General features: G+C 41.7%; 2 protein-coding genes across 17 annotated transcripts in view; one reads left to right on the top strand and one right to left on the bottom strand.

Moving 5' to 3' along the window:
• PHC3 (polyhomeotic homolog 3) overlaps positions 1-2,744 on the bottom strand; it is an 87,842-nt gene extending 85,098 nt beyond the window's left edge. For all 12 annotated transcript variants that reach the window (XR_003908764.1, XR_003908765.1, XR_003908766.1 and 9 more), the window contains exon 1: positions 2,711-2,744. Coding sequence is in view for 9 of the 12 variants with exons in the window: in XM_029939893.1 (XP_029795753.1) it covers positions 2,711-2,724 (14 nt within the window). In the remaining 3 variants the exon portion in view is untranslated. The remainder of the gene's footprint in view (positions 1-2,710) is intronic.
• The window catches only part of PRKCI (protein kinase C iota), a 90,313-nt gene continuing 67,527 nt past the window's right edge, over positions 2,249-25,034 (top strand). For 3 of the 5 annotated variants that reach the window (XM_029939909.1, XM_029939906.1, XM_029939905.1), the window contains exon 1: positions 22,858-23,169. In XM_029939909.1, the coding sequence (XP_029795769.1) occupies positions 23,069-23,169 (101 nt within the window). In that variant the 5' untranslated portion in view covers positions 22,858-23,068. Of the gene's footprint in view, positions 2,520-9,880; positions 9,979-22,857; positions 23,170-25,034 lie in introns of those variants that run through there. The other 2 variants (XM_029939907.1, XM_029939908.1) reach the window with 2 other exon arrangements.

The following is a 25,034-nucleotide window of genomic DNA, read 5'->3' as shown; positions in this document are numbered from 1 at the left end:
TCTAACCAAAGTCATTCTGATCTATCCATTAAAATAGGATGCCTAATGGGGCGCCTGGGTGGCTCAGTTGGTTAAGCGTCCGACTTCAGCTCAGGTCATGATCTCACAGTTTGTGGGTTCAAGCTCCGAGTCAGGTTCTGTGCTAACAGCTAGCTTAGAGCCTGGAGCCTGTCTTCCGATTCTGTGTCTCCCTTTCTCTCTGACCCTCCCATGCTCACACTGTCTGTCTGTCTGTCTCTCTCTCTCTCAAAAATTTTAAAAAATAATTTTAAATAAAAATAAAAAAATAAAGTAGGATAATAAGGACTTGTGTTCATTAGCTTATTTCTGGTTACCATAAACACTCTTCTTTAAAAATATGTTCTCTTATGAAATAAGTTAATTTTTAAACTAATTTAAGATTTTAATTTTTAAGTAACCTCTACAGCCAATGTGGGCCTCCAAGGGGCACCTGGCTGGCTCAGTGGGTAGAGCATGCACTTCTTGATCTCAGAGTCATGGTGAGTTCAAGCTCCACACTGGGCATAGAGCTTACATTACAAAAAAAAAAAAAAAAAAAGAGAGAGGAAGGGGAGTCTGGATGGCTCAGTTGGCTAAGCATCCCACTTCAGCTCAGGTCATGATCTCACAGTTTGTGAGCTCGAGCCCCGCGTCGGGCTCTCTGCTGTCAGCACAGAGCCAGCTTCAGATCCTCTATCTCCTTCCCCACTCGTGCTCTCTTTCTCTCAAAAATAAGTTTTTAAAAAGTAAAAATAATAATTTCTTATAAATTCACACTGGCTTTTCCCCTGATTAGTCTACAACATTGTTCTTATACACCTAAGAACTCAGGTTATACTTAAGCAGCTTACTCCTGGAAAATAGAGAAGCAGCTGACAACAATTTCCTCATTGCCTTCCAAAACCTCCTTTCACATAGAATTGCTCCAAGTTTTGAAAACGGCCTAATTATGTCACTTTCCTTATGTATGGACAGTAAAGGACCTTGTTGTACCAGACTTTCTGATTCCTTTAAAGTCACTTCACTGTTGTGGTATAAAATTCCACTTAACACTGAATCTATAACTGAATAAATTCGAACAACATTTTAAGTCAAATCTGAGAGCCTCAATATTGTTAGAAAGTAAAGCTGAAATAGTTTTTGTAGGGTCAGAAATGCACCCGAATAGTGAAAAGCACACTTGAGAATACACTCATTTTATCTGCCTTTCTTATCCTGTCTTTTCCTCTGAGAAACAAAATCTGACACCCATCACATAAGCATGGTTGACAAGAAGGTAGCCAGAACACTTTCTACTTCATGAAAGACAAAGGAATTTGGCACTAATTGTGCACACACACTATTCCCATATGGTGTCCCTTTATGTACAAATTTTCTTTGTTCTTTATAACATTCATGCAAATAGTATCTATATGCTGTCCAAGGAATTAAAAGTAAAAAAAGCAAAACAAAACAAAAACTCAATTTAATAAAAGGAAAAGTGAAAGGAAAATAGTCGAGGAAAACAAATGACTTCACTTTTTTGATTAGTAAATGACTCACACATTTTTATGCTTCTCTAGGGTGTTTTTTTTTTTACAGGTTTTCAAACTACTTTCCAATCATCAAATCATATGGTAAGTAACTGTTCAACATCACAGAGATTTCGTGGTAGGTAAGGGAAACTTATCAAATTGCTGGCTGTCAAAACTTCTTAACCACGTAGCAGTGATATGCAAAAAGCCAGTTTAAATCCTGGTCCTCTTAGGCTGCTATTCTGCACAACCATGTCCTCAAACTGAAACCCCATGGTAATAAGTTTGTTCACTAACAAACCAAAAATGGTCACAGGTAATGCAAATTCTAGGCCCAAATCTAAACATCAGTGAGTAGAAATGACCAAACCATTGTATGGCATTTGGAAAGCTGGCACAAAAAAACGATTTTTCTAACTCCACCGTCCGTGCGTAGTAGTGTCTGCGAAACACAGCTGGCAGTGTTGGTGCGCAAGAGGCCTACCCACGAAACGCGAAGTTTGAGCAGCTAAGGATACCATCACACCGCACCGCCGCACAAGAACACGGCCCTCTGACGCAGGCATCGACACTGCAGCCAGAGACCCAGGGAAAATACGGTCTTTCTTTCCGGGGTGTTTCATCCGGCCAGACCCGCGGGAGCCCCCGCCGCGCTAAGGCCCGCGCTAGGGCACCTTCTCCACGCCTCCTGAGGGAGGGCGGTGAGCAGCCTCGTCTCAGGTTCTCCCTCTGAGGAGGAGTGGGGTGATGCCGGGGCGGGAAGGAGGGGAGAGCCCAGGAGGCCTGGCAGTGCCCGCCCAACCCTACCCAGCCTCCGCGGGCCCCTGGCGCGGGCATCCGTGACAAGGCTGCCCGCGGGGCCCACCTGCAGGGATGACAGCGCCTGAGGGGCCCACTGGGGCTCACCTCCCGGAAGACCCCAGCGGTCGGAGTCCCTGGGGTGACTCTGCCGGCAGGGCCCTGCCGATTCGGGATCACACGGCGAAGAGGCGCTCCCGCCTGGAGGTAACTAAACCTTTACAGTTGGCCTCCGCCCCCCTATATGGGCCAAGCCGGCTCCTCCAAGAAAGATAAGGAAACTCTTGGGTCTCCCCTCCCCTGCACTGCCCGCAAAAGAGCCTTGAGCTTTCCCCTCAGGGGACATGTCGCTGCCCCACTCGCCCCCCAGTTACATCAGTCACCAGCAAGTCACTCACTCCGCTTCCGCCATCTTCTCTCCTCCATCACTAACCCGGGCTGCGCATGCGCCCCCCGGAGGCGAGCGGAGGGGCGGGGTCGACTCAGCCCGGGGGGGGGGGGGCCAAGGTCACGTGGCGTCCTCGTCTTCCAATCCCCCCTCCCACCTGAGGCCTTGCTCGCTCTGGGGAATGACCAGGTTTCTCCAATTTAGATACCTCTATCTCCTCTCCAGTCCCTCGCTTTCTTGCCGACGGTCTTCTTCTTGAGGAGGGGGTCTGTAACCAAGATACAAAAAGTTCTGCTTGGACACTTAAAATTTGTAACAACATCTAAAATATACCAAAGCCCTAAAATATACCAAAGCCTATGCAAACTGCCATAAGTGAAATTAAAGAAAATACAGCCAAGATTGGATGCTGAAATTTCAGTGGGAATGGAAATGGCTTGGTAGCCACAGGGCTTGTTACCTAGGGTTCACTGAAGTTGGAAGTACAAACCAGCAGTTCCTCTCACAGGCTCAAAAATTGTGTTCCAGGGGCGCCTGGGTGGCTCAGTCCGTTAAGCCTCAGGCTTGGGCTCAGGTCAGATCTCACGGTCGTGGGTTCGAGCCCCACGTCGGGCTCTGTGCTGACCGCTAGCTCAGAGCCTAGAGCCTGCTTCCGGTTCTGTATCTCCCTCTCTCTGACCCTCCCCCTTTCATGCTCTGTCTCTCTCTGTATCAAAAATAAATAAAAAACATTTTTAAAAAATTGTGTTCCAGATGTTGGTGAGATTAAGGAATCACCATGATGACCCTAAATATTATTCAGGTCTTTGGCATGAATTTACTGAGCATTTAGTAGGGATTGCAAACTTGAACACCAGAGAGAATAAGCTAATAGGTTTACCGTACAGTATATTTGGTAACTACACTGAGGCTGACTGAGACAAATAAATAAAGATGACTATTAAAAAATCCCTGTCTTGCAAGAAATTTTAACCTTGAGAGTGGGGTGTTTTTGTTGGGATATCCCCCAATATAAGTATTCTGAAACAGATCCAGTAAGTGCTTTGAAAACCTTAAGTTCACGTAAGAATCAATCTTTACTGCCCTTAACAGAAAAAAGAAAATGTACTGATGACAATGTCTTCTTTTGGTATTCCTTAAGATGATGGAATTGCACTAATTTCAGGACCTGACAAATGAAGTATTGATATAAATCCATCATAAAGTATAATGTGGACTAATGAAAAGTATACCTAATCTTAGAACTCTTGTGCTTTCAGACTCTCCCTAGGGAAGGGAAAAGAACATTCCCAATATAAACTAAATTGTCAGTTTACTTCTTTTACCCCCTCTGAAAACACAGTTTCTTTGGGGGTTTTTTCCTAAAGATTTTATTCTTCGGGCACCTGGGTGGCTCAGTCAGTTAAGTGTTCCACTCTTGATTTCGGCTCAGGTCATGATCTCACAGTTATGAGACTGAACCCCACATCAGGCCCAGCTCAAAGCCTGCTTGGGATTCTTTCTCTGTCTGTCTCTCTCTCTCTCTCTCTCTCTCTCTCTCTCTCTCTCTCTCTCTGCCCCTTCCCTGCTCATGTGTTCTCTCTCTCTCTCCCCAAATAAATAAACTTTAAAAAAAAAGTAATCTCCACACCCTCAAGATAGGGCTCAAACTCACTATCTAAGACCAAGAGTAGGATGCTATTCTGACTGAGCCAGCCAGGCACTCCTGAAAATGTGGTTTCTTTACTTCATTTTCCTCTCTGAGGGCAGTGCCTTCCCTACTACCCCTAGGAAAACTCACTGAGAAAGTCCCCTTTGAAAAGTCCCTGTAGATACTTAAAATACTACTAGTTTTTTTTTTCATTTCTGACATACTTATATAATGTCATTGTCATTTGACTCTCAAAAATAAAATGTCCATTGGTATTGCTGAAATTTTTGGTTAGAGAAACAAACGTGAAGAAATTATAATCTTAAACCTAAAGATGGAAAATATCAAAAGAGTGTTTGGGATAAACAGGTAAAGTGTGTTAGGTAAAGCCAATATTGCTTTTTGAGAAACATTTCTAAAGTTGATAGTTATTATAACAGCAGCAAACCATGTATACAGCCTTTTTCTAAGTGCAGACTCATTTAATCTTCACCAAAACCCTTGATATAATTAACACCATTCCCATTTAGCACAGAGGTATAGGTGCTAAAGGTGATTAAGAACCCATGGTGTCTCTGCTCGAATGTACCTGAAACAGGATTCTAATTTCCATCTCCAAAGCCAAGTTTTTTTCATGGTAGTGTTCAGAAAGCCACTGTGAGAAATGTTAGAAGAGACAAAATATGATGAGGGACTACTCTTAAGAAATTTATGATCACTTACCTGATCAGAGGAAGGTATTTTACTTCTTTGTGATTTTTTTTATTTTTTAATATAATTTATTGTCAAATTGGCTAACATACAGTAAAGTGTAAAGTGTACTCTTGGTTTTCGGGGTGTGATTTCCTAAGGAAAGGATGTATATGGCATACTAACGAGTTGAACTTCTTTCTGAAGTTTCCAGGAACTTCCAGAAGTGCGAGGATCCTATTTGGTTTTAGGAAATTCTCTCTAGCTTTGTGAAGGATGTATTGGAGGAGAATGAAAATGGAGACAGGGCAACTAATTGAGAAACTATATGAAACCTAAGAGAAATGATGAGGGCTACAGGAATGAAAAAGAAGGCTAGATTAAAATTTCAGTTCCTTAGTTGTATTAGTCACTTCAAGTGCTTAATAGCTACATGTAGCTAGTGGCAACTGTATTGGGCAGTCCAGATATAGAATATTTCCATCATTATAGAAAGTTCTATTGGAAGACTCTAGGTCAGGGGTTGGCAAACTACTGTTTCTGCCTTAGTTTGGGCCTCTCTAACAAATACCTTCTACTGGGTGGCTTAAACAACATTTCTTTCTCACAGTTATGGAGGCTGACTGGGAAGTCCAAGATCAAGGTGCAAGTAGATTCAGTGTCTAGTGAGAGCCCTCTTCCTAGTTTGCAGACAGCTGCCTCCTTGCTGTATCCTTCCATTGTAGCAGGAGTGGTGACCACAGGCATACGGGCCACTTTTCATGTAACCCACCTGTGCCTTCAGGACCTGCTGGGCCCTTTCCATTTGATGGTGGAATGCTGCTATGCACAACCAACTTTATGGGTTGGTAAGTCAGATAACACTCAGTTTATGATGGGTAGCTCAGGTCTCATGGTAACTGGGTGACCCATTTAGTCTCTGTTCAGGCACAGTAGCAAGCCAAGAGCTGGTTCTCGAAAGACATCACCTGCAGAGAATGGCAGGCCTTTTTTTCCAAAATTCTAAGGGCCTGCATACACTACGTTGCACCTATTGGGGCCTGTCAAAGGCTCCAAACAGCATCCCTATCTGCAACGTACACTCCAAGCTCCATTGGATCCACTGGATCATCTGGCCCGAGTGGCAATGCAGCATGCACAGCAGCCTGGGCCTGTCACAGAGCCTTCTCTTATCTGGGACCCCATTCAAAATTAGCAGCGTTTTAGTTCACTCAGTAATAGCGTGGAGTAAAACACCCAACTGAAGAATATGTTGCCTCCGTATTCCTGGACCCCTAGAAATTTCACTGAGGTAGAAGCCTCTAAGGTCTTTTTGGATTTATTTCCCACCTTGTAACATGCAAACACCTTACTGGTAAGTCTAGAGTTATTGCTACTTCTTGCTTGCTAGAATCAGTCAACATAGTGTCATCAACGTAAGGGACCAGAGTGATACCTTGTGGGAGGGAAAAGTGGTCAAGATCTTTGTGAGCTAAATTATGACATAGGGCTGGAGAGCTAATGTACCCCCAGGTAGGACAGTGAAGGTATATTGGTGGCCTTGCCATCTGAAAGAGAGCTGCTTCTGGTCGTTTTTACTAACAGGTATCAAGAAAGAAACATTTGCCAGATCAGCAGCTGTACATCAGGTATCAGGGGATGTGTTCATTTGTTCAAGCAAGGAAACCACATCTGGTACAATAGCTGCAACTGGAGCCACCACCTGGTTAAGTTCATGATTGTTCACTGTCATTTTCCAGGATCTATCTGTATTCTGCACAAGCCAAATAGAGGGGGCTGAATAGGTGTGTGGTAGCAATAATCTCTGTAGTCCCTCCAGGAATGGGCTATTGATTTTGGCTTACGATTTTTCTGGGTAGAAGTGGTTCCAAGGGGCTCCCATTTGGCGTTTTCCACCATAATAGCCCTCAGGTATGCATTCCAGAACTGAAGAAATAATCACAGGATGGAATTGGATACCAACTGGGCCCACTGTGAGACAGACCTGAGATCAAAGTCCACCAATCACCTAACCGCTATAAGCCTCTTCTCTGACTAATAGGCCATAGTGACATTTGGGTCTCCTGGAATCAATGTCAGTTCAGAGCCATCTTCCAGTAGTTCCCAAAGGGTCTGGTTGTTTCCTTTTCCCCAGTGCACACTTACCCTAGTAAAGGTTGTAGGTCCCTTTGGGAGAGGCTAAAGAAAGATTAACTATAAATTTTTGGTAGCATCCCAGTGTTCTTCTTCTAAGGGTTCATCTAAGGGTTTCCAGGGTCTGTAAACTGGCTGGAGTCTGAGAATTTGATTGAGGGGCTATGACTCTCTTTTTATGATACAGGTTAGACTTTTGTTTACTTAAGCAAGACTTCTCTACTTATCCAGTTCAAGTAAGAATTTGTAAGCTCCCTATCTATTCCATTTCTAGGAACACCATGATGAGCCAATGACATAGGTCTGCACAAGTCAGACTAATCATCCCTTTGACTCTGCTGTCCATCATGGTAACCATGCCCACTTAGCCTTTAGCAGCTAAGTAACCTGCCACCCCAGGATACGATTACTCCTATTGCATTTAGTTTCCCAATCCGTTGCTGCAGTTCCCACTGTAAAGTCTGGTCTGCAGAGAAGAGTGATCACAGAACTCTTCAGGATGCCAGGGCCCCCCTCATAAACTGTTACAGAGTGTGTGTCCCCAAACTCCATATGTTGAAGCCTGAATTCCCACTGTAATGGTATTTAGAGCCTTTGGGAGGTAAAAAGGTCATCAAGAAGGAGCCTTCATAAATGGAATTAATGCCCTTATCAAAAGAGACAGGAGAGAGAGGTGATCTCTCTCACTGCCATGTGAGGATACAGCAGTAAGGTGGCTGTCTGCAAAGCAGGAATAAGCCTCTCACCAGATACCACAACTGCCAGCATCTTGATCTTGGACTTCACAGCCTCTAGAACTGCGGGAAACAATTGTTCATTGCTTGAGCCACACAGTCTGTGGTATTTGTCATAGCACCCCAAACTGGCCAGCATAAGCCCATGGGCCAAATCCAGCCTGCCACTTATTTTTCCTTCAGCTCTCAAGCTAAGAATTTGTTTTTACATTTCTAATCATTGGAGTGGGGGAGATCAAAAGAAGATGATATTTTGTGACAAGTGAAAATTAAATGAAATTTAAACTTCATTATCCATGAAGCAGAGTCTTCCTGGAACACAGCGATGCCCAATTTTTTATGTTTTGTTGTCTGTGGCTGCTTTCATGCTACAAGGACAGGGCTGAGTGGCTGCCTCAGACCCTACCATGACCCACTCACTACGTGGCCCTTTACAGAGAAAGTCTGCTGGCCTCTATTCTAGATCATGGATCACTCCATGCTGTATCTTTTCAGGGTAGTTAATACAGCACACACACAGTCCCTTGCCCCAACTAGACTGTGATCACTTTCATAAGATCCTGTATGGGAGGGTGAAAAATCCACATACGAATAGTGGGCTTACTACCTTACCAAGTGAGCTGCCTTGGGCAAGTCATTAGACTGCCTCAGGTTTTAGTTTAAGTGAAAAAGGGAGGAGCAACAACACTGTATAAGACTGTTGTAATGTCTTAAAATCAGGTATAAAGTCTTAAAAGTCCTCGTTTACTTTTTTTTTACATTTATTTATTTATTTATTTTTGAGAGACAGAGCTGAAGCAGAGGAGGGGCAGAGAGAAGGAGACACAGAATCTGAAGCGGCATTCAGGCTCTGAGCAAGCATTCAGCACAGAGCCCAATGCAGGGCTCGAACCCACGGACTGTGAGATCATGCCCTGAGCTGAAGTCAGACACTTAACTGATTGAGCCACCCAGGTGCTCCTTTCTTGTTTGTTTTTTAACTTCACTTAGATTTCCTCAATAAATGTTATTGGGTACATCTAATACTCAATAGGTTTTAAATGCTTCTTGAGGGAATAAATGCTTAAATATTTGGATGAACGAGGCGTAAAATTCTAGCATATCCTGAAAATTGGAATGACAACAATGGTTAGACCTGCTTTCTGTTTTCCTTGAAAGCCATCTACTAAAACCAAGTACTTCTAAACCGAACAGTGTTGAAACTGAAGACAGTCTCTAGTCCCACGCCTCTCATCTGTTCTTGCAGTAATTAGTATGCTAATCATATGCTAAGCCTTCTTATCTTCCCTTATACACCTGTGGGTGGCACCATACATAGTCAGCTGTGTCTCCCCAGGTACTGAATAGTAGAAACACAGAGCCTTGAAGCTAGAAGGGACATTAGATGTCATGTAATCCATGCTGATGAAGAATCCAAGGCAAAAGCACAGTATGAACCCTGATCTCCTATGCACCCAGTCCAGAGGTTTTGTTTTTGCCTTGTGCTACAAAGCCTTACTCCAGCATATAGGTGGCTCAAGATACTCAAGACTTGAAGATACTATGTGTTTATGCTTTTGTCATTTAGCATTGTGACAGCCTAGAATTGTTAGAAGCATGGCTGTAGAATCAGACAAACTGAGATTTGAATCAAGGCTCCACCACTCACTAGCTGTGTGACCCAGGGCAATCCTGTCAGCTCCACCTTCAAAATATAACCCCATCTCTGGCCACACCACGCATGAAATCATCAAGAAATTAACCAAATCTGACACTCCTCCTCCTCCTCCTCCTCCTCCTCCTCCTCCTCCTTCTTCTTCTGCTTCTTTTTTACAATCTTTCATTTATTTTTATTTATTTATTTTTAGTCTTTAGAGAGAGAATGTGCGAGCAGCGGAGAGGGGTAGAGGGAGAGAGAAATTCTTAAGCAGTCTCCATGCTCAGCACAGAGCCCGACATGGGCCTGGATCCCAGGCACCCCCAAATCTGACCGCTTCCACTGTTATCCACCTAGGCCAAGTCACCATCATCTTTCTCCTGGACCACTGCACTAGACTTCTGACAGGTCACCCAACTTCTAGTCTTGTTCCTCTACAGTCTGTTCTCTACACAGTAAGTAAGCTTTTAAAACTGTAAATCGGGGGCACCTGGATGGCTTTGTAAGTGTAGCACACTTTATAAAAAATGTGTCTGTTCACCTGTTTTCTTGCTGATCTTTTCTCTCTAAACTGTGAATCTCACAAGGACAGGGATTAAACCTGTTTTTTTCCTTACTGTATATTCAGTACCTAACACAGTGCCAGACACTTAGTAAACTTTCAATAAATAAATGTTTGAAGAATAAATAAATTTAGAAGTCACTCACCCAAAAAAGCGTATTCCATCTTTGATCTTTCATTTCCAGTACATGTTGAATGGAGCTTTGCCTTTTTTTCCCCTCCCAGTTCTTTATTTACTCTTAGTTAAGGAACAATACCACAGTTGTCTTGATTTGTACCTGAGATTTGTTTTAGTTAAGTATGGTAAGGTGACAGAAAAGGGACAATTGCCTTTGAAAGAAGAGTTTATTATGTACAGCTTGGGGGAGGGGGGGAGGGGGTGCCACCAAAGGGGAAGTACCGGGGTCAATTAAGAGGCAGAAAGAGTGAAATAGAAAGCAGGGCCAGAGCTTTCATTGTGGTTTCTGCAGGAAGGAATGGACAAGGCAGTGTAAGAAAGTTTGAGCCATTCTCGGATTGGATAATTTGAATAATTTTATCAGGCTCTTGTCTATAGGGGAGGCCTCTAGTTGCCCTGGAGTAATTTAGAGCAGGAGGAATAGTGACGTATCTATGAATTAGATAAAGGAGGTATTCAGGGGGTGCTTGGGTGGCTTAGTCGGTTAAGCTTCCGGCATCAGCTCAGGTCACGATCTCACAGTCGTGGGTTTGAGCCCCGCATCAGGCTCTGTGCTAAGGGCTAGCTCAGAGCCTGGAGCCTGCTTCGGATTCTGTATCTCCCTCTCTCTCTGATCCTCCCCTGCTCATGCTGTCTCTGTCTCTCAAAAATAAATAAAAAACATTTTAAAAATTAAAAAAAAAAGGAGGTGTTCAGGGATATAAACTTTGGTTGGGTTGGTTTGCATATGAAAGGTATGGTCACAGGGGAGTCATTTGCTATCTTTAGGAATTAGCTAGCCCTGGGAAGATTCCTCTGTCAGTAAGGCCACCAAGATGTCAAAGCCTCACAAAATATACAAAATAAAAAACATGATTAATACATGTCCAATTTAAGTATTATGACAGCTTATTCCCTGATTGAATTCTTCAAATTGACTATAAACCATTATTACTATGTGGTATTTTAAATACACTATATATTTATGCAGATCATAGTATGATATATACGTTCATTTCAGAATAATTTCTGCTATGAATGATTTAATATATATCGTTTATTCAGATAATTTGTGTAATATTGACATGTTACTTTGGGAAATACTTGGGTTACTCATTTGAAGTAGTTTTATAGAAATAAATTAAATCATTTAAAAGCGGATAAGTTTCTCTAAGCCAATACTCTACTATTTAATCTACAAATAAATTACCTCTGTCTTGGGGCACCTGGGTGGCTCAGTCAGTTAAGCATCTGACAGGCTCAGGCCATGATCTTGAGATTCCTGAGTTCCAGCTCTGCATTAGGCTATCTGCTGTCAGCACAGAAAAGTGTGCTCTCTCTCTCTCTCAAAAATAAACATAAAAGATTTTCTTTTTAAAAAATTACCCCTGTATCAATATAGTATTTAGAGCCCAGAAGCACCCTATTTTTTTTTAAGTTTATTTATTTGAAAGAAAGCACACCCACATACGCAAGCAAATGAGGGGCAGAAAGAGAGAATCCCAGGCAGGCTCTGCACTGTGTGGAGCACAATGAGGACTTGAACTCACGAACTATGAGATCGCAACTTGAGCTGAAACCAAGAGTTGCATGCTGAACCAACTGCGCTACCCCAAGAAGTAGCCTATTCATTATAAGAAATATGGAACATTTTGTAGGGAATTAAATGTGTGTGTGTGTGTGTGTGTATACGCGCACGCATAAGAATCTTTGTCTAGTTTAATGAAGGACAATGGGCAAAGCTTGGAATCTAGAGTTAACCTGAGTTTAAGCACTGGTCCTGCTCATTTCTAGCTGGGCACTCTTAGGCAATTCATTTCACCTCTTCACATACCAAGTTCATCAACACTACCAGATGAGCTTATTGGGAGAAATCAATTAATCTGAATTTGATTGTATTTGTAAAAGTGTTTTTTGACTGCAGTGCATTATGCACATGTGTTTAGAATTTACTTTAACTACAATACACTGCAGGGACTTTTTCAGAATAAGAATTCAAGGGGCACCTGGGTGGCACAGTCAATTGGACATCTGACTTTGGCTCAGGTCATGATCTCACAGTCCATGAGTTCGAGCTCCACATCAGGCTCTGTGCTGATAGCTCAGAGCCTAGAGCCTGCCTTGGATTCTATGTCTTCCTCTCTTTCTGCCTTTCCCCTGCTTGTGCGCACACTCTCTCTCTCTCTCTCTCTCTCACTCTCTCTCTCTCTCTCTCTCTCTCTCTCAAAAATAAATAAAACATAAAAGAAAAAGAATTCAGAAGGTTTTCCATTGTTGTTGTAATTGTAGAAATGTTCAAGGGCAAGATTAAAGGAAGGAACACTAAAAATTGATTCAGGAAAAGGATAATAATTCACTGTCTATTTATATAATGAAATTTTGGGTTTGAAGGGTACTTTCCATCAATGAACTTCAAAGAGCTTTGAGATGTTTATTTTCACATTATTTTGAAGTCAGCCAGGTTAACGTTGTCATCATTTATTCTCTGAAAGGGAAATAAATTCACAGCAAGTTACATAACTTGCTTCAGTCAAAAATAGAGCCAAGTCTTTCAATTTTGCCACGTAGTGCTCAGGCTGGGGATTGTACTATTGTCAACAATAAGCACTTTTCTTTGCTGGACTTGGCTTTACCAAAATGCTAACTGAAGTAAGCAATTAAAATATAGAAAATCTGTCACAAAATAATTATTAAAAACATTTTAAGTGTATATATTTTGAGAGAGACAGAGCATTTGGGGGAGGGGGAGAGAGAGAGAAGGAGGCATAGAATCCCAAGCAGGCTCCTCGCTGCCAACACAGAGCCCAATGTGGGGCTTGAACGAAACCATGAGCACATGACCTGAGCCAAAACCAAGAGTCACCTTCTCTGCAACCTCTGGCAACCACTAATCCGCTTTTTGTTTATTTGGATTTGCTTATTCTGGATATTTAATATAAATGGAATTATACAGCATGTGGCTTTTTGTATTTGGCTTCTTAGCATAATATTTCATTAACATTGTAGTATCTTTCAGGACTTGATTTCTTTTTATAGATAAATACGATTCCATTTTACAGATATGCCACGTTTTGTTATCCATTCTTCAATGAATAGATATTTGGTTTGATTTCACTTTTTAACTCTTACAAATAGCACCTCTATGTACTAGTTTTTGTGCAGACATATGTTTTTACTTTTCTTGGTTATAGAACAAAGAGTGGAATGTCTGGGTCATACTCGGTGTTTTATACCTTAAAGAATAGTCCAGCTGTTTCTAAAGCAGCTGCACCAGTTTAGGTTTCCACGAGCAATGTATGAGGGTTCCAGCTTCCGCTCATCTTTGCCAACATTTGTTATTATCCACCTTCTGATTATAGTCAAACCAGTGGGTGTGAAGTAGTATCTCATTGTGATTTTTGAGCTGCATTTCTCAAAAGACTGATGATGAATACTTTTTTCATGTTTTCTTTGGCCATTTGTATGTCTTCTTTAGGGAAATATTTATTCAAATCCTTTGCCCACAAAGAGAAATGGAGTTATGTGTCTTTCTATGGTTTAGTTATAAGAGTTACTTAAATATCTGCAGACTAATACCTTATCAGATATATGATTTGCAAATATATTCTCACATTCTGTGGGATGATTTTTCACTTTCTTGATGGTGTCCTTTGAAATACCAGCATTTTTAATTTTGATGAAGTTCAACTTATCTTTTTGGTTTGTTACACACGTTTCTGGTGTCAGTCTAAGAAACCATTGCCTAATCTTAGGTCACAAAGATTTACTATGGTTATGAGTTTTATAATTTTAGCTCTTACATTTAGACTTTTAATCCATTTTGAGTTAATTTTTGTAATGATTTGGGTAGGGGGGCCAGCTTCATTTTTCTGCATATGGATATCCAATTGTTCTGGCATTATTTGTTAAACAACAACAACAACAATTATTTTCCCCAATTTAATTGGGTTGGTCCTTACCACATGATTTTCTTTTTCTTAATGTTTATTTATTTATTTTGAGAGAGAGAGAGCAAGAGCATGCACAAGTGGGAGAGGGTCAATGGGAGAAGGAGAGAGAATCCCAAGCAGGCTCTGTACTATCAGTGCAGAGCCCAACATGGGGCTCGATCCCAAGAATCTCCATGAGATCATGACCTGAGCCAAAATCAAGAGTTGGATGCTTAACCTACTGAGCCACCCAGGCACCCCTTACCACATGTTTTTAAATAATTGTTGACATATATCTACTACTGTGAACTTTCTAGGGGTGAGTTTTTTTTGTATTCCTATCTCCAGGTCCAGCATGGGACTATGACATAGTAAACTCTCAACCAATATGTTTGATGCATGAAAAACTGATTGGAAATTTCTAGTGTCAACCAACAAATACTAAGTGCCGTAGACTTTGCTGGGTGCTGGGGAAGTTTTATACAGAAAGAAAGCTGACAGTCTAGTGAATTTTTCAAACCAGAAGTTTCTAAAAGACCCCAGAATCTTAGAATTCTAGACTGGAATCAGTTTTGGAGATCATGGGCCCCCTTATTTTTCAGTTAAGACAAAAACAGACCTTGAAAAGCTAAATAGCAGCTTGTGGCCTATCTCATGTTAATTTGCCAGAGAGACCCAGGTCTCTTTGAAATTACATTCTATTACAAGTTAACAAAGGACTTTTCAGTGAGTCCTTGATAAAGCATTTTTTCAGTTAGTCCTTGATAAAGTCCCTTCCAGATGAAAGACAACTGCTTCTGTTTTATATCACACTTATCTTCTGAGATAACTGCTATCAGAGACTGAAAACAAAATTCCTCCAACCTAGCTGTACATAATTACTCCCCTCTCTGAATTCTATAGATCATACTTGCTCTTTCACAAAATTAGCAATTTCTTCTGTACTGCCCTATTGCTTTGAGTTGTTATATGATCTTGAATTATCATTTATCACAGGATTATGTGTGACCTTCCTAAGTAAACTATGCCACCAAAAATTGGGTTTTACATTTTATTATATGAAATGTAGAGCCTTGTACCTAGGAGACATGCAGTACATGTTTCTTGATATTATTTACATATTTAAATAATTCATGTTTAAAAAAAGAAACTAGTCGGCCTAAGTGTCATTCTGTTTTCCCTGTCCCACAGATAATATAAGACAGCTTTCTCAGATGCTCAGGGTGAGAGGCCCTAAGGGAAAAGAACTTTCTCCCGTTTGGAAATTTTCTAGTGCCTCCTACTTGCTTTCCTAGAGAAATGGAGAGACTAGAGACCCAATAATTTAGTACAGATGGCATACCTAAATATTTCTCAATATTACTGTTAAAGCTTTTAAATTCTATTAAAAGGATAAAAAAGGATAAAAAAGATTGGCAGCATTCCCCTAGGAACTGAGTAAATTAATCTAACTCTCAAAGGAACTCTGAGTTATAGTTTTAAATTACTGAGTCAGAAAGTAGAGAAAGACATCCTGTTTCTCTTCTTATCTCAAGCTTGCTTTCTAGTTATGAGGTAGAAAAAGAAGACGGAATAATCTAGCCTTGCAGGACATAACCAAAGTCTTTGAGGTGAGTTAAAATTTTTTTTTAATTTTTAAAGATTTTGTTTTTTAAATAAACTCTGTACCCAATGTGGGGCTCAAACTCACAAACCTGAGACCAAGAGTCACATGTTCTACTGATTGAGTCAGCCAGGCACTCGGTTCAAATTTTAAATTAAGACTTAAAAGGTTGCCAAAAGAGACAGAATGAGTGTGTCATGAAATGAAACTTAGTATACCATCATCCATCTATGGGAATACAGTGAGTCTATTAATTGTGTTGAGAACAAATTATGTGTGGGTTAAAACGATTGTCTAATTACAACCTATCCAGACAGCATGTTCCCACATGGTTAGATTATGGAAAACAAAATAAATAAGAAACAAAAGATAAAACTAAGAATTTTGTGAGGTTAATTTTTTTCTTCATCTGCCAGAAATTGCACTTTTAATCAGAATCTGCACTTTAACAAAATCCCCACCTAATTTGTATGCATGTGAAAGTCTGAGAAGCTCGATTGAGATAATATAAAGTAACTTCTAGTAGTAAATTCTACCAACCCACAATTCTAGTTGAAAGATTCCAAGTTGGGTAAAATGAAAAGCACTTCCTTACACGTTGTGTGTGACTTGAGTAAACAGATTGCTCAGCAAGTTGAACTAACTTTTCAGGTCACAGCTTTAACAGCTTAAAGGCAAACAGAAAATGAAGACTTGCTCTGCGGGTTTGGGGTTGCCAGCTTCCTTCCTCTTTCATTAAGATTAATTTTAGTATTTAAGTGGACAAAACCCGACATAATACTAAATGTTTAAATTTAAATATTTAAATGTCAAATTAAACAATGTAATATAGGTTGGATATCTAGAATTTTCCAAATGCCAAAAGAAATTAGAAAGTAAGATTCCTGCTCTTGAGGTACCTAATGAGTAGCAGCCCCGCTTTGAAAGTCTCTGTGTCTGGAGCCCTTTGCTGATTTAATTGTAGGCTGATTTGTAATTTGTTATTATCTGGAATAAGAAGCCATACCAATTCAGTAAAATATCTCATGCTCAAGTTGCAGGACGATAAGCCGGATGTGTCGTGAACTAACAGGCAGCTTTATCTCTGGAGTGTGGTGCCCATTCACACTGTATGTGTGATTAAGCAGCCAGAAATCATTAGAGACCAGAGCTCTGCTTTTACCTCTGATTTCTCTGTGGCCCAAAATAGAATATGGTTTAATTCAAGGTCAGCAGAAATTCAATATGAAAGCATTTGAATCCAATAAGAAGTAGGTGGAGGCTGTAGAAAACATAAGCGAGTCCTCTGTGGGAGGGGAGAGGGGTTGGCACCCTTGCTGGGGAGAGGCTGTAAGAGAGAACTGGATTACTGAACAAGGCCAGTGAGGAGGTGGCTGAGGGGCTGGAGCCCCGAGAATTTATTAGACAAGGTTTACATTTTCAGCTGAATGTGCCAGCCTCAAGAACAGGTGTGCTTTTTCAAATTTGGAGGGTAGCTTACGTTTAGTGGTTGTTTGCTGTTAGTGACAGCCTACGTGGTATGCAAACATCATTAGACAGTGATCCTTCAAATTCAAGTTTCTATGTGTTCATGGAGGCTCTTTCAACATGTCATTTTACCAGTCAACTCTGTGCCTTTCAATCTAGCCAGACACAAGAGAGTTCTTCTGGATCCCAGAGAAGACAAGGTAGTACTCATGAGCTGTTGCAATTTTTCTTTATTGCTTTTTGGCACATGTACTATTTTTGGAATTTTTTTTCTCTCTTTATTGGTATATGTCCTGACATTCTCTCTGGATTGTACCTTTCTTGAAAGGGAGGCAATAGTGCCTGGCAACTGATAGGAGTTAGTTATGTTGAGATTTCGTAGACCTCTTTGAGTATTCAACAACTTACATTAAATAAATGTTTTATAATTTTTGCATTACTGACTTTATCACTTAATGGAATTCTCCATTGATGGCTCATTAAAACAAACCTCTTCTTTCAGGTGTTTTTTGTATTAACATAGTGTTACTTTATATTTTAGGAATTAAATAATTAGGGGCTCCTGGGTGGCTCAGTTGGTTAAGCATCCAACTCTTGATTTTGGCTCAGGTCATGATCTTCTGGGAAGTGAGATTGTGCTTCACATCCAGCTCTGAACTGACAGCACAGAGCCTGCTTGAAATTCTCTCTCTCTCTCTCTCTCTCTCTCTCTCTCTCTCTCTCTGTGTGTGTGTGTGTGTGTGTGTGTGTGTGTGTGTGTCTCTATCCCTCCCCTGGTGCACGTGCTCTGAAGCAAAGTGGTATTGTTCAGTGTTGATGGACGTTATTGAGAACCCGATATGGGCTAAGTCCAGGGGACACAGTGATGAACCAATACAGTTGCAGCATTATGAACATGCCGACAGGAAAAGAAACTATGATACTGTGCAATGTGTGTGCTATATTCGATATAGAAACATAATGTAGAGCAGAAGTACACACAAAGAGGAAAAATTAAGAGAATGGGTACCTAATGGCCTAGGAAGCAGAGGTGAGTTTGTAAATGGTTCGTAGAGAAAGAGTGGAATTCGGCCAGGACAGGTTGGGGACTGAGTATGGGAGGGCGTTTCAGACTAGGCAGAGGGTACTATGCATGGTACTACATATACAAAGACAGGGGTATGTTGTCATTGGCATACATGAGCTTCCTTTTCTGCTATTATCGAGAGCATATGACATGAATATTAAAATTACTTTAAGTTCAAAGGGAAGACATTTTATTTTTTTAAGTGTATTTATTTTGAGAGAGAGAGAATGAGTGAAGGAAAGGCAGAGAAGGGGAGAGAAGGAGAATCCCAAGCAGGCTGACTCTGCACTGATGCAGGTCTTAAACTCACAAACCTGAGCCTAAATCAGGAGCCGGCTGCGTAACTGACTGAGCCACCCAGGTACCCCTTAAAGATTTTATTTTATTTTTTTATGATTTAAAAATTTTTAAATCCTTATTTATTTTTTAAGAGAGAGAGAGAGAGACAGAGACAGAGACAGAGCATGAATGGGGCAGGGGCAGAGAGAGATGGAGACCACTGAATCTGAAGCAGGCTCCAGGCTCTGAGCTGTCAGGAAAGAGCCTGATGTGGAGCTCTAACTCAAGAACCATGAGATTATGACCTGAGCTGAAGTCAGATGTTTAACCGACTAAGCCCTATGATTTTTTAATGTTTATTTATTTTTGAGAGAGAGAGAGAGGGAAGGGACACAGACATGGAGACAGGATCTGAAGTAGGCTCTGTACTAGCAGCGCAGAGCCCAACCTGTGGCTCAAACTCATGAACCATGAGATTATGACCTGTGCTGAAGTCCAATGTTAACCAACTGAGCCACTCAGGCACCCCAAGATTGTATTTTTTAAGGAATCTCTATACCCTACATGGGGCTTGAACTTACCACCCCAGCATCAAGCACTGCATGCTCTACCAGCTGAGCCAGCCAGGTGCCTCAAAGTGAAGACATTTTATTCCAAAAGCAAAATGAGTTAAGGCTAAAACTGCTATATGTCATTATCTGTAGCATGGGAGTGAATTTGGGGACCCATAATGGAAATAAGTTTGCAAGGCTGGAATGAAGGAAATACTCGGATAATTTGAAGATAAAGTAGGCAATGTCAGTGGGGCAGTGAGCGGACGCAAGAAAGGGGAAGAAAAAGTCTTGGGGTATTGTCAGCTCTTCATTCTAAAGCGGCATGGTTAACACAATAAAAACTAAACTCTCTCAGTAACCTCAGCTGTCAGAACTCCAGTCAGAAGTTTTGCTTCTGCTCTTGAAGGTTAATGAAACAATGTAATATTAAGACACCATCATAGGGGACCTGTGTCTGCTATTTATTATCTCATTGGCCATTTTCTTTTCTTTTTAAAAAATGTTTATTTATTTTTGAGAGAGAGAGAGTGAGAAAACATGAGCAGGGGAGGGGTAAAATAGGAGATACAGAAACTGAAGCAGGCTCCAAGCTCTGAGCTGTCAGTACAGAGCCCAACACGGGACTTGAACTCACAAACTGCAAGATCATGACCTGAGCCGAAGTCAGATGCTCAACCGACTGAGTCACCCATTTTCCAAGCAGGTTATTTTTGCCTCATATTGGGACAAGTACTCTTGTGATCACAAAATGAGAAAATGTTGGCCAAAATCTTTAAAATCTCTTTTCCAGGGCACCTGGGTGGCTTAGTCGGTTAAGCCTTCGACTTCGGCTCAGGTCAGATCTCACTTTCATGCGTTCGAGCCCCACGTCAGGCTCTGTGCTGACAGTTCAGAGCCTGGAGCCTGCTTCCGGTTCTATGTCTCCTTCTCTCTCTGCCCCTTCCCCTCTCATGCTCTGTCTCTCTCTGTATCAAAAATAAATAAAACATTAAAAATATATATTAAAAAATTAAATAATCTTTATTAAAAAAATAAAATCTCTTTTCCTCCTTTTAATGACATTATCCCCTGGTCAATGTAACTACTGAAGAATGCTAGGTTTAGGGCAGTAAGCTTACCCAAAGCTGAGGGTATTACTAAGCACTATATTAAGAACAACAGAAAGAAAATGGGCTGTGGGAGACTTGTTCACTGGGTCTGTCATTGACTTCACATTTTATATCATTTGATTCTCAATTGAGGAAGAGATCTCAGAAATCCAGTAGCAGGATTTATTAGATGACAAAAAGAACAGGGGAAACACATTTTCATATTTGATCCTGACTGCAGGGCACACTGGTGAGGTTAACTGACTATTCTTGTTAGAACAGCTCAACCTGTAGAAAGGAAGTCAAACTTTAGTGAAGATATGATTCATGTGATTCCAGGTTCCTTTTAAACATTTTTACAGAGTTCTGTGTTCTAAAGCTAAGAGATGGCACAATAGTTGCCAGGGTTTGTTTGTTTTTGTTTCTAAAAATAGCATAATTTCTGTGACCTGATCATCCTATATGCATAACTCTTTGTGCCTTCCATCTGTTTTAATTGCATCTCATTGACTTTAAAGATCAATGTTAGAGCACTTCCAGAATGGAAACACGAGGAGCTCCCTATATATTCTCCCCAGTGACAAAACCATAACTGAAGAAAATTATAAATAAAAAATGACCATTGGCTCCGACCACGCAGCAATTTCTGCCCCAGGGCATTGTCAGAAGTACTGGGGCAATCATTTGTCAATTAGTGGCTCACAGTTAGGAGTAATATCAATAAAGGCAAACCAGCCAAAAACTTTGGTAGGGTGATGAAGGAAAGTCAGAGAGAACCTGACTAAAACCACTGTCATCCCCAGGGGAGGGAGAAGGAGTCAGGGTGACAGTGTGCACGCCGAAGCACTGAGGAGACCTCAGAGCCTCCTGCACACTGTGGAGGACATAGACTCTACTGAACTAGTCTGGCCAAGTCACTAAACAAATGAACAAGGGAACAACAGTGACAAGCAGCCCTGGAGCCAGTCTGGATCAGTCTCCAGAGTTTCTAAAATGGAAACGTAAATACAATAGTGAGACAGACACATAGGCTACTGGGACCCTGGTACATAGAAACTGACATTGAGAGGACAAAGACATTGGACTTAGCAGACAAAGACTTCAAAACTGCTATTATAATTATGTTCAAAGAGCTAAAGGAAACAGTTCGTATGAGTACAAATTCAAAATTCCTCAACAAAACACTAGCAAACTGAATGGCAACCTATATAAAGGATTATATATCATAACCAGTTGAGATTTGTCCTAGGAATGCAAAGGTGGCCTCTGTCCAAAAATCAGTTAATGTAACATACCATATCAATAGAATAAAGGATAAAAAAAAAAACCATGATTACATTATCTCAATATATAGAGAAGAGGCACTAAACAAACCCCCAAACTTTTTTTAAAAAGATTTTATTTTTAAGCAATCTCTACACCCAACATGGGGATTGAATTTATAACCACCAGATCCAGAGTTGAGTGCTCCAGGACTGAGCAAACAAGGCACCCCTCGATAGGAATTTTTACTCAGTTTATAATCCAAATTTGTAGCAGTTGAAGGACATTATGCTAGACTAAGTGTCACACCTAACTCTGATGAATTAATCCTCCAACCCTATTTTATCATTGTAAAGAAAGTTATTACCTTGACTATGCCAATCTTTTCAGCATGTGTGGGTACCGGGACTTATGCAGGAGCTGGGTTCATGCTACCTGTAATTGTAATATGTGACAGAGCCAAGACCAGTGGGAGGTCAGAGACTAGGCTGCCAGGACGGATTCTTTATATTGTAATCTTCGGTGAGCCAGTGGTGATAGAAAAAACATGTCGATGGATGCATTGGATAAATATCTTCAAACTGTTCGGTGCAATGGCAATATACAAGGGATATGGGGGCTACGAAGGAAGAAATGTCGCTCTTCGATCATACCTCCAAGATGACTTGCCTCCTTTCTTACCTTCATTATTACATTTGTTATATATGTTATTAAATTCCTTCCGTAAAAGAGTCTGTGCTGAGTAGGTAACCAACAATGCCAAAAAAGGCAATGTATGATTCAGATGATATAGGCAATTAGAAGGGAAAATTTATCAGAGGACAAAGTGTGGCTCGTGACGAAGCCTAATCATTCCCAGTGACCTCAGATAACCAAGCTGGATTCAGGGTTTCCAAGCCGAATACTCCCGGCGGCGTGTAAGCTGGCAACCGACTCAGTCAGCTAGAAGGTGAGGATGATTTCCTACACAGAGATTCCCCCAGTCCCAGAATCCCACCAGGACTCCAATTCCCAGAAACCCGCAGGGCAAATCTACCCCAGTCCCTAGTCGGCTGACCGTGGACGCGACCAAGATAGGAAACCTGGGTGAGATGCCGCAGTGTTTGTCACCTACTGTTTTCCCAGTAGGAAGAGGGCTTTATACGGAGAACTCTGGCATTCTGCCAGTCTCCGCTTCCACGACGGGCCCTCTCCCAGCCTCTTTGATGTGACAGGCAGCGTCTCTCATCCACTCTCTGGTTTTTCCTGGCCCCCGTAAGAATGGTTCAGCCGGGCGTTGAGGCTCCTTGAGTTGGATCGATGGTTGCGCCCGCCCTCCCGCGGAATGTGGGCCTTTGGAGCCAGCGAGGTGGGAGGGACCCAGGCGGGGAGGCGTGCTGGGCCCGGGCGGCGGGAGGAGCCGCGCGGTTCCGGCTGCCCCGGCAAGGCGACCCTTGGGTCCGCGCCGCGGGCGGAGTGGACAGGTAGGCGAGCGGCAGCCGCGCCTCTGGGTGAAGCTCGGGCAGCGGAGTGCCCCGCGGCGCCCGGCGCGCACCGCGCACCCTGGGCCTCCGGCGTCGAGGCGGGGGAGTAAAGAGATGCCGACCCAGAGGGACAGCAGTACCATGGCTCACCCGATCGCAGGCGGCGGCAGCGGGGACCACTCTCACCAGGTCCGGGTTAAAGCCTACTATCGCGGGTGAGTCTCCCAGAGTAGGCGTGGGAGTGGGAGGGGAGAGGAAAGGCCCGCTCGACTTGGACTGGAGGAGGGGAGGGTGAGGGGCTGGCGATGTTGCGGGCGGATTGGTCTGGGCGGGCGACTCTGGGGACTCGGGATGGGTGACCAGGCGATCCGGGGAGGAGCATGGGGCGCTAGGTAGGGGCACCCCGCGGTGTGTTGCTGGGCGCCCGGGAGTCGCGCGGCTGTTGGTCTAGATTAGGGTCCCAGGGAGGAGCCTTTGAATAGAGTAGGTCCACCTTGTGGGTTCGCAAGAGACTCGTCTGCTAAGAGATTTACAGGGACTTTACGTCATGAAGTCTGAATGTGCTTGGGGTTAAGCGTTGATTCCGAGTGATGCCTTAGTTAATTAACTGAGTTTGCTATAGGCTTAAAGGCGGACTTTAGTTCGCTGGCCCTTTTGGTTACCAAAAGGCCTAAAGGCTCTGAGTCTCTAAGTCAGGTTTATCTTCATTGCCTGGAAGAGTTCAAGAAGCGTATCTGGATGCCTGTGTAGTAGACATAGAAGTTATTTTTTAAGACTAAAGTTCATGCGTTTTCAGGGATGTGCATTAGGTACTTATGTATCGCTAAGATTAGGTTATACATGTGTAAATTAAAAATTTGGGAATGCTTCATTGTCAGTGTTTCTTCAGGGACCATTTGATAGGGTGAGTTACTGCAAAGAGAGAAAGAGGACGAACCGAGTTTTAAAATCTGTGATTTTTAGTCATATTTTTACCCAAGTTATAACTCCGGTGCCTACCAGAAATAATCCAGTCTTAATATCGTTGTATTAAATCATATTCTGTAATCAGTGCCTTGAAGTATTCCTCATTCCTTGAATTGAGTCTTGGTTTGAAATTTGAGAGAATTCTATTTAGGAGCATTAGAAAGGTGAAATGTTAGTGTGGCATGAAGATTTGAAACTAAGGGTTAACAGAAAACCCCATGGCTTGGGCCTTACTGCTTGTTCAAGTAGAAGTAAATTGCTTTAAAAAAAAAAACCTCAAGCACTAGGAGGTTAAAACTGCAATGCATACTTTTACATTCCTGAGAGGATCAGTGAAGATAGCAAACTTTCAAAATGCCTCTCTTGTTTTGATTTCAAAGGAAATAGAAGCCCTAAAATGTCTTATTGATTTGATGTAACTAACAGCTTCTGGTTTGCCTGCTGCTATGTAGCCTCTGACCTCTTGTTTGTTAGCTTGACTGTCTTCAGTAGTTTACAAGAATTATTTTGGACAGTACCAGTGTTTTTGCTTTTAAATTGATCCAGGAGGTCTTCATTTTAAAACAATACCAAGAAGTGTGTGTATGTTGGTTTTTTTTAAGTTTGTAGTGGTCACAAGAGCTGTTTTAACTCGAGTATGGTCAGCTATGAACTTTGCACTGTAAGGGAGCAAAGCTTTGCTTCCTTTATCTTACCTTTAATTTGATAGATGAGATAGTTCACTTTCCATATGATAAAGCCAACAGCCCATGAGTTGTTAGGTACAAAGAGAAAAATATGTAGTATGTGTTTCTTTTTTCTAAAGGCGTCTGATTATTGACAGTTAAAAAAGTGAAAAATGAGCATACTTACGTGGTAGGAATGTGCACGCTCTGTAGACGTATAAAATAAAAAGTGTTTTCCATCCCATCCTTCCAACGTCCAGAGGCATACTGTTGATAGTTTATTTCTGTTCTCCTGGAGGTTGTCTTTATTACTTTAAAAGTTATACTTCTTTTTCGTGATTGATTCAACTTTAGATAGTACCTATTGATTCCTTTCTCTTAAGGATAAGAAATTGGGTGAATACTACCTTTTGCTTGCCTTTCTCCTGATTGGTACTGCTCAATTTTTA

Source organism: Suricata suricatta, chromosome 5, assembly GCF_006229205.1.
Source record: "Suricata suricatta isolate VVHF042 chromosome 5, meerkat_22Aug2017_6uvM2_HiC, whole genome shotgun sequence".
NCBI lineage: Eukaryota > Metazoa > Chordata > Mammalia > Carnivora > Herpestidae > Suricata > Suricata suricatta.
The sequence above is the reverse complement of the archived record's forward strand: the minus strand, read 5'-3'. Positions and strand labels throughout refer to the sequence as shown.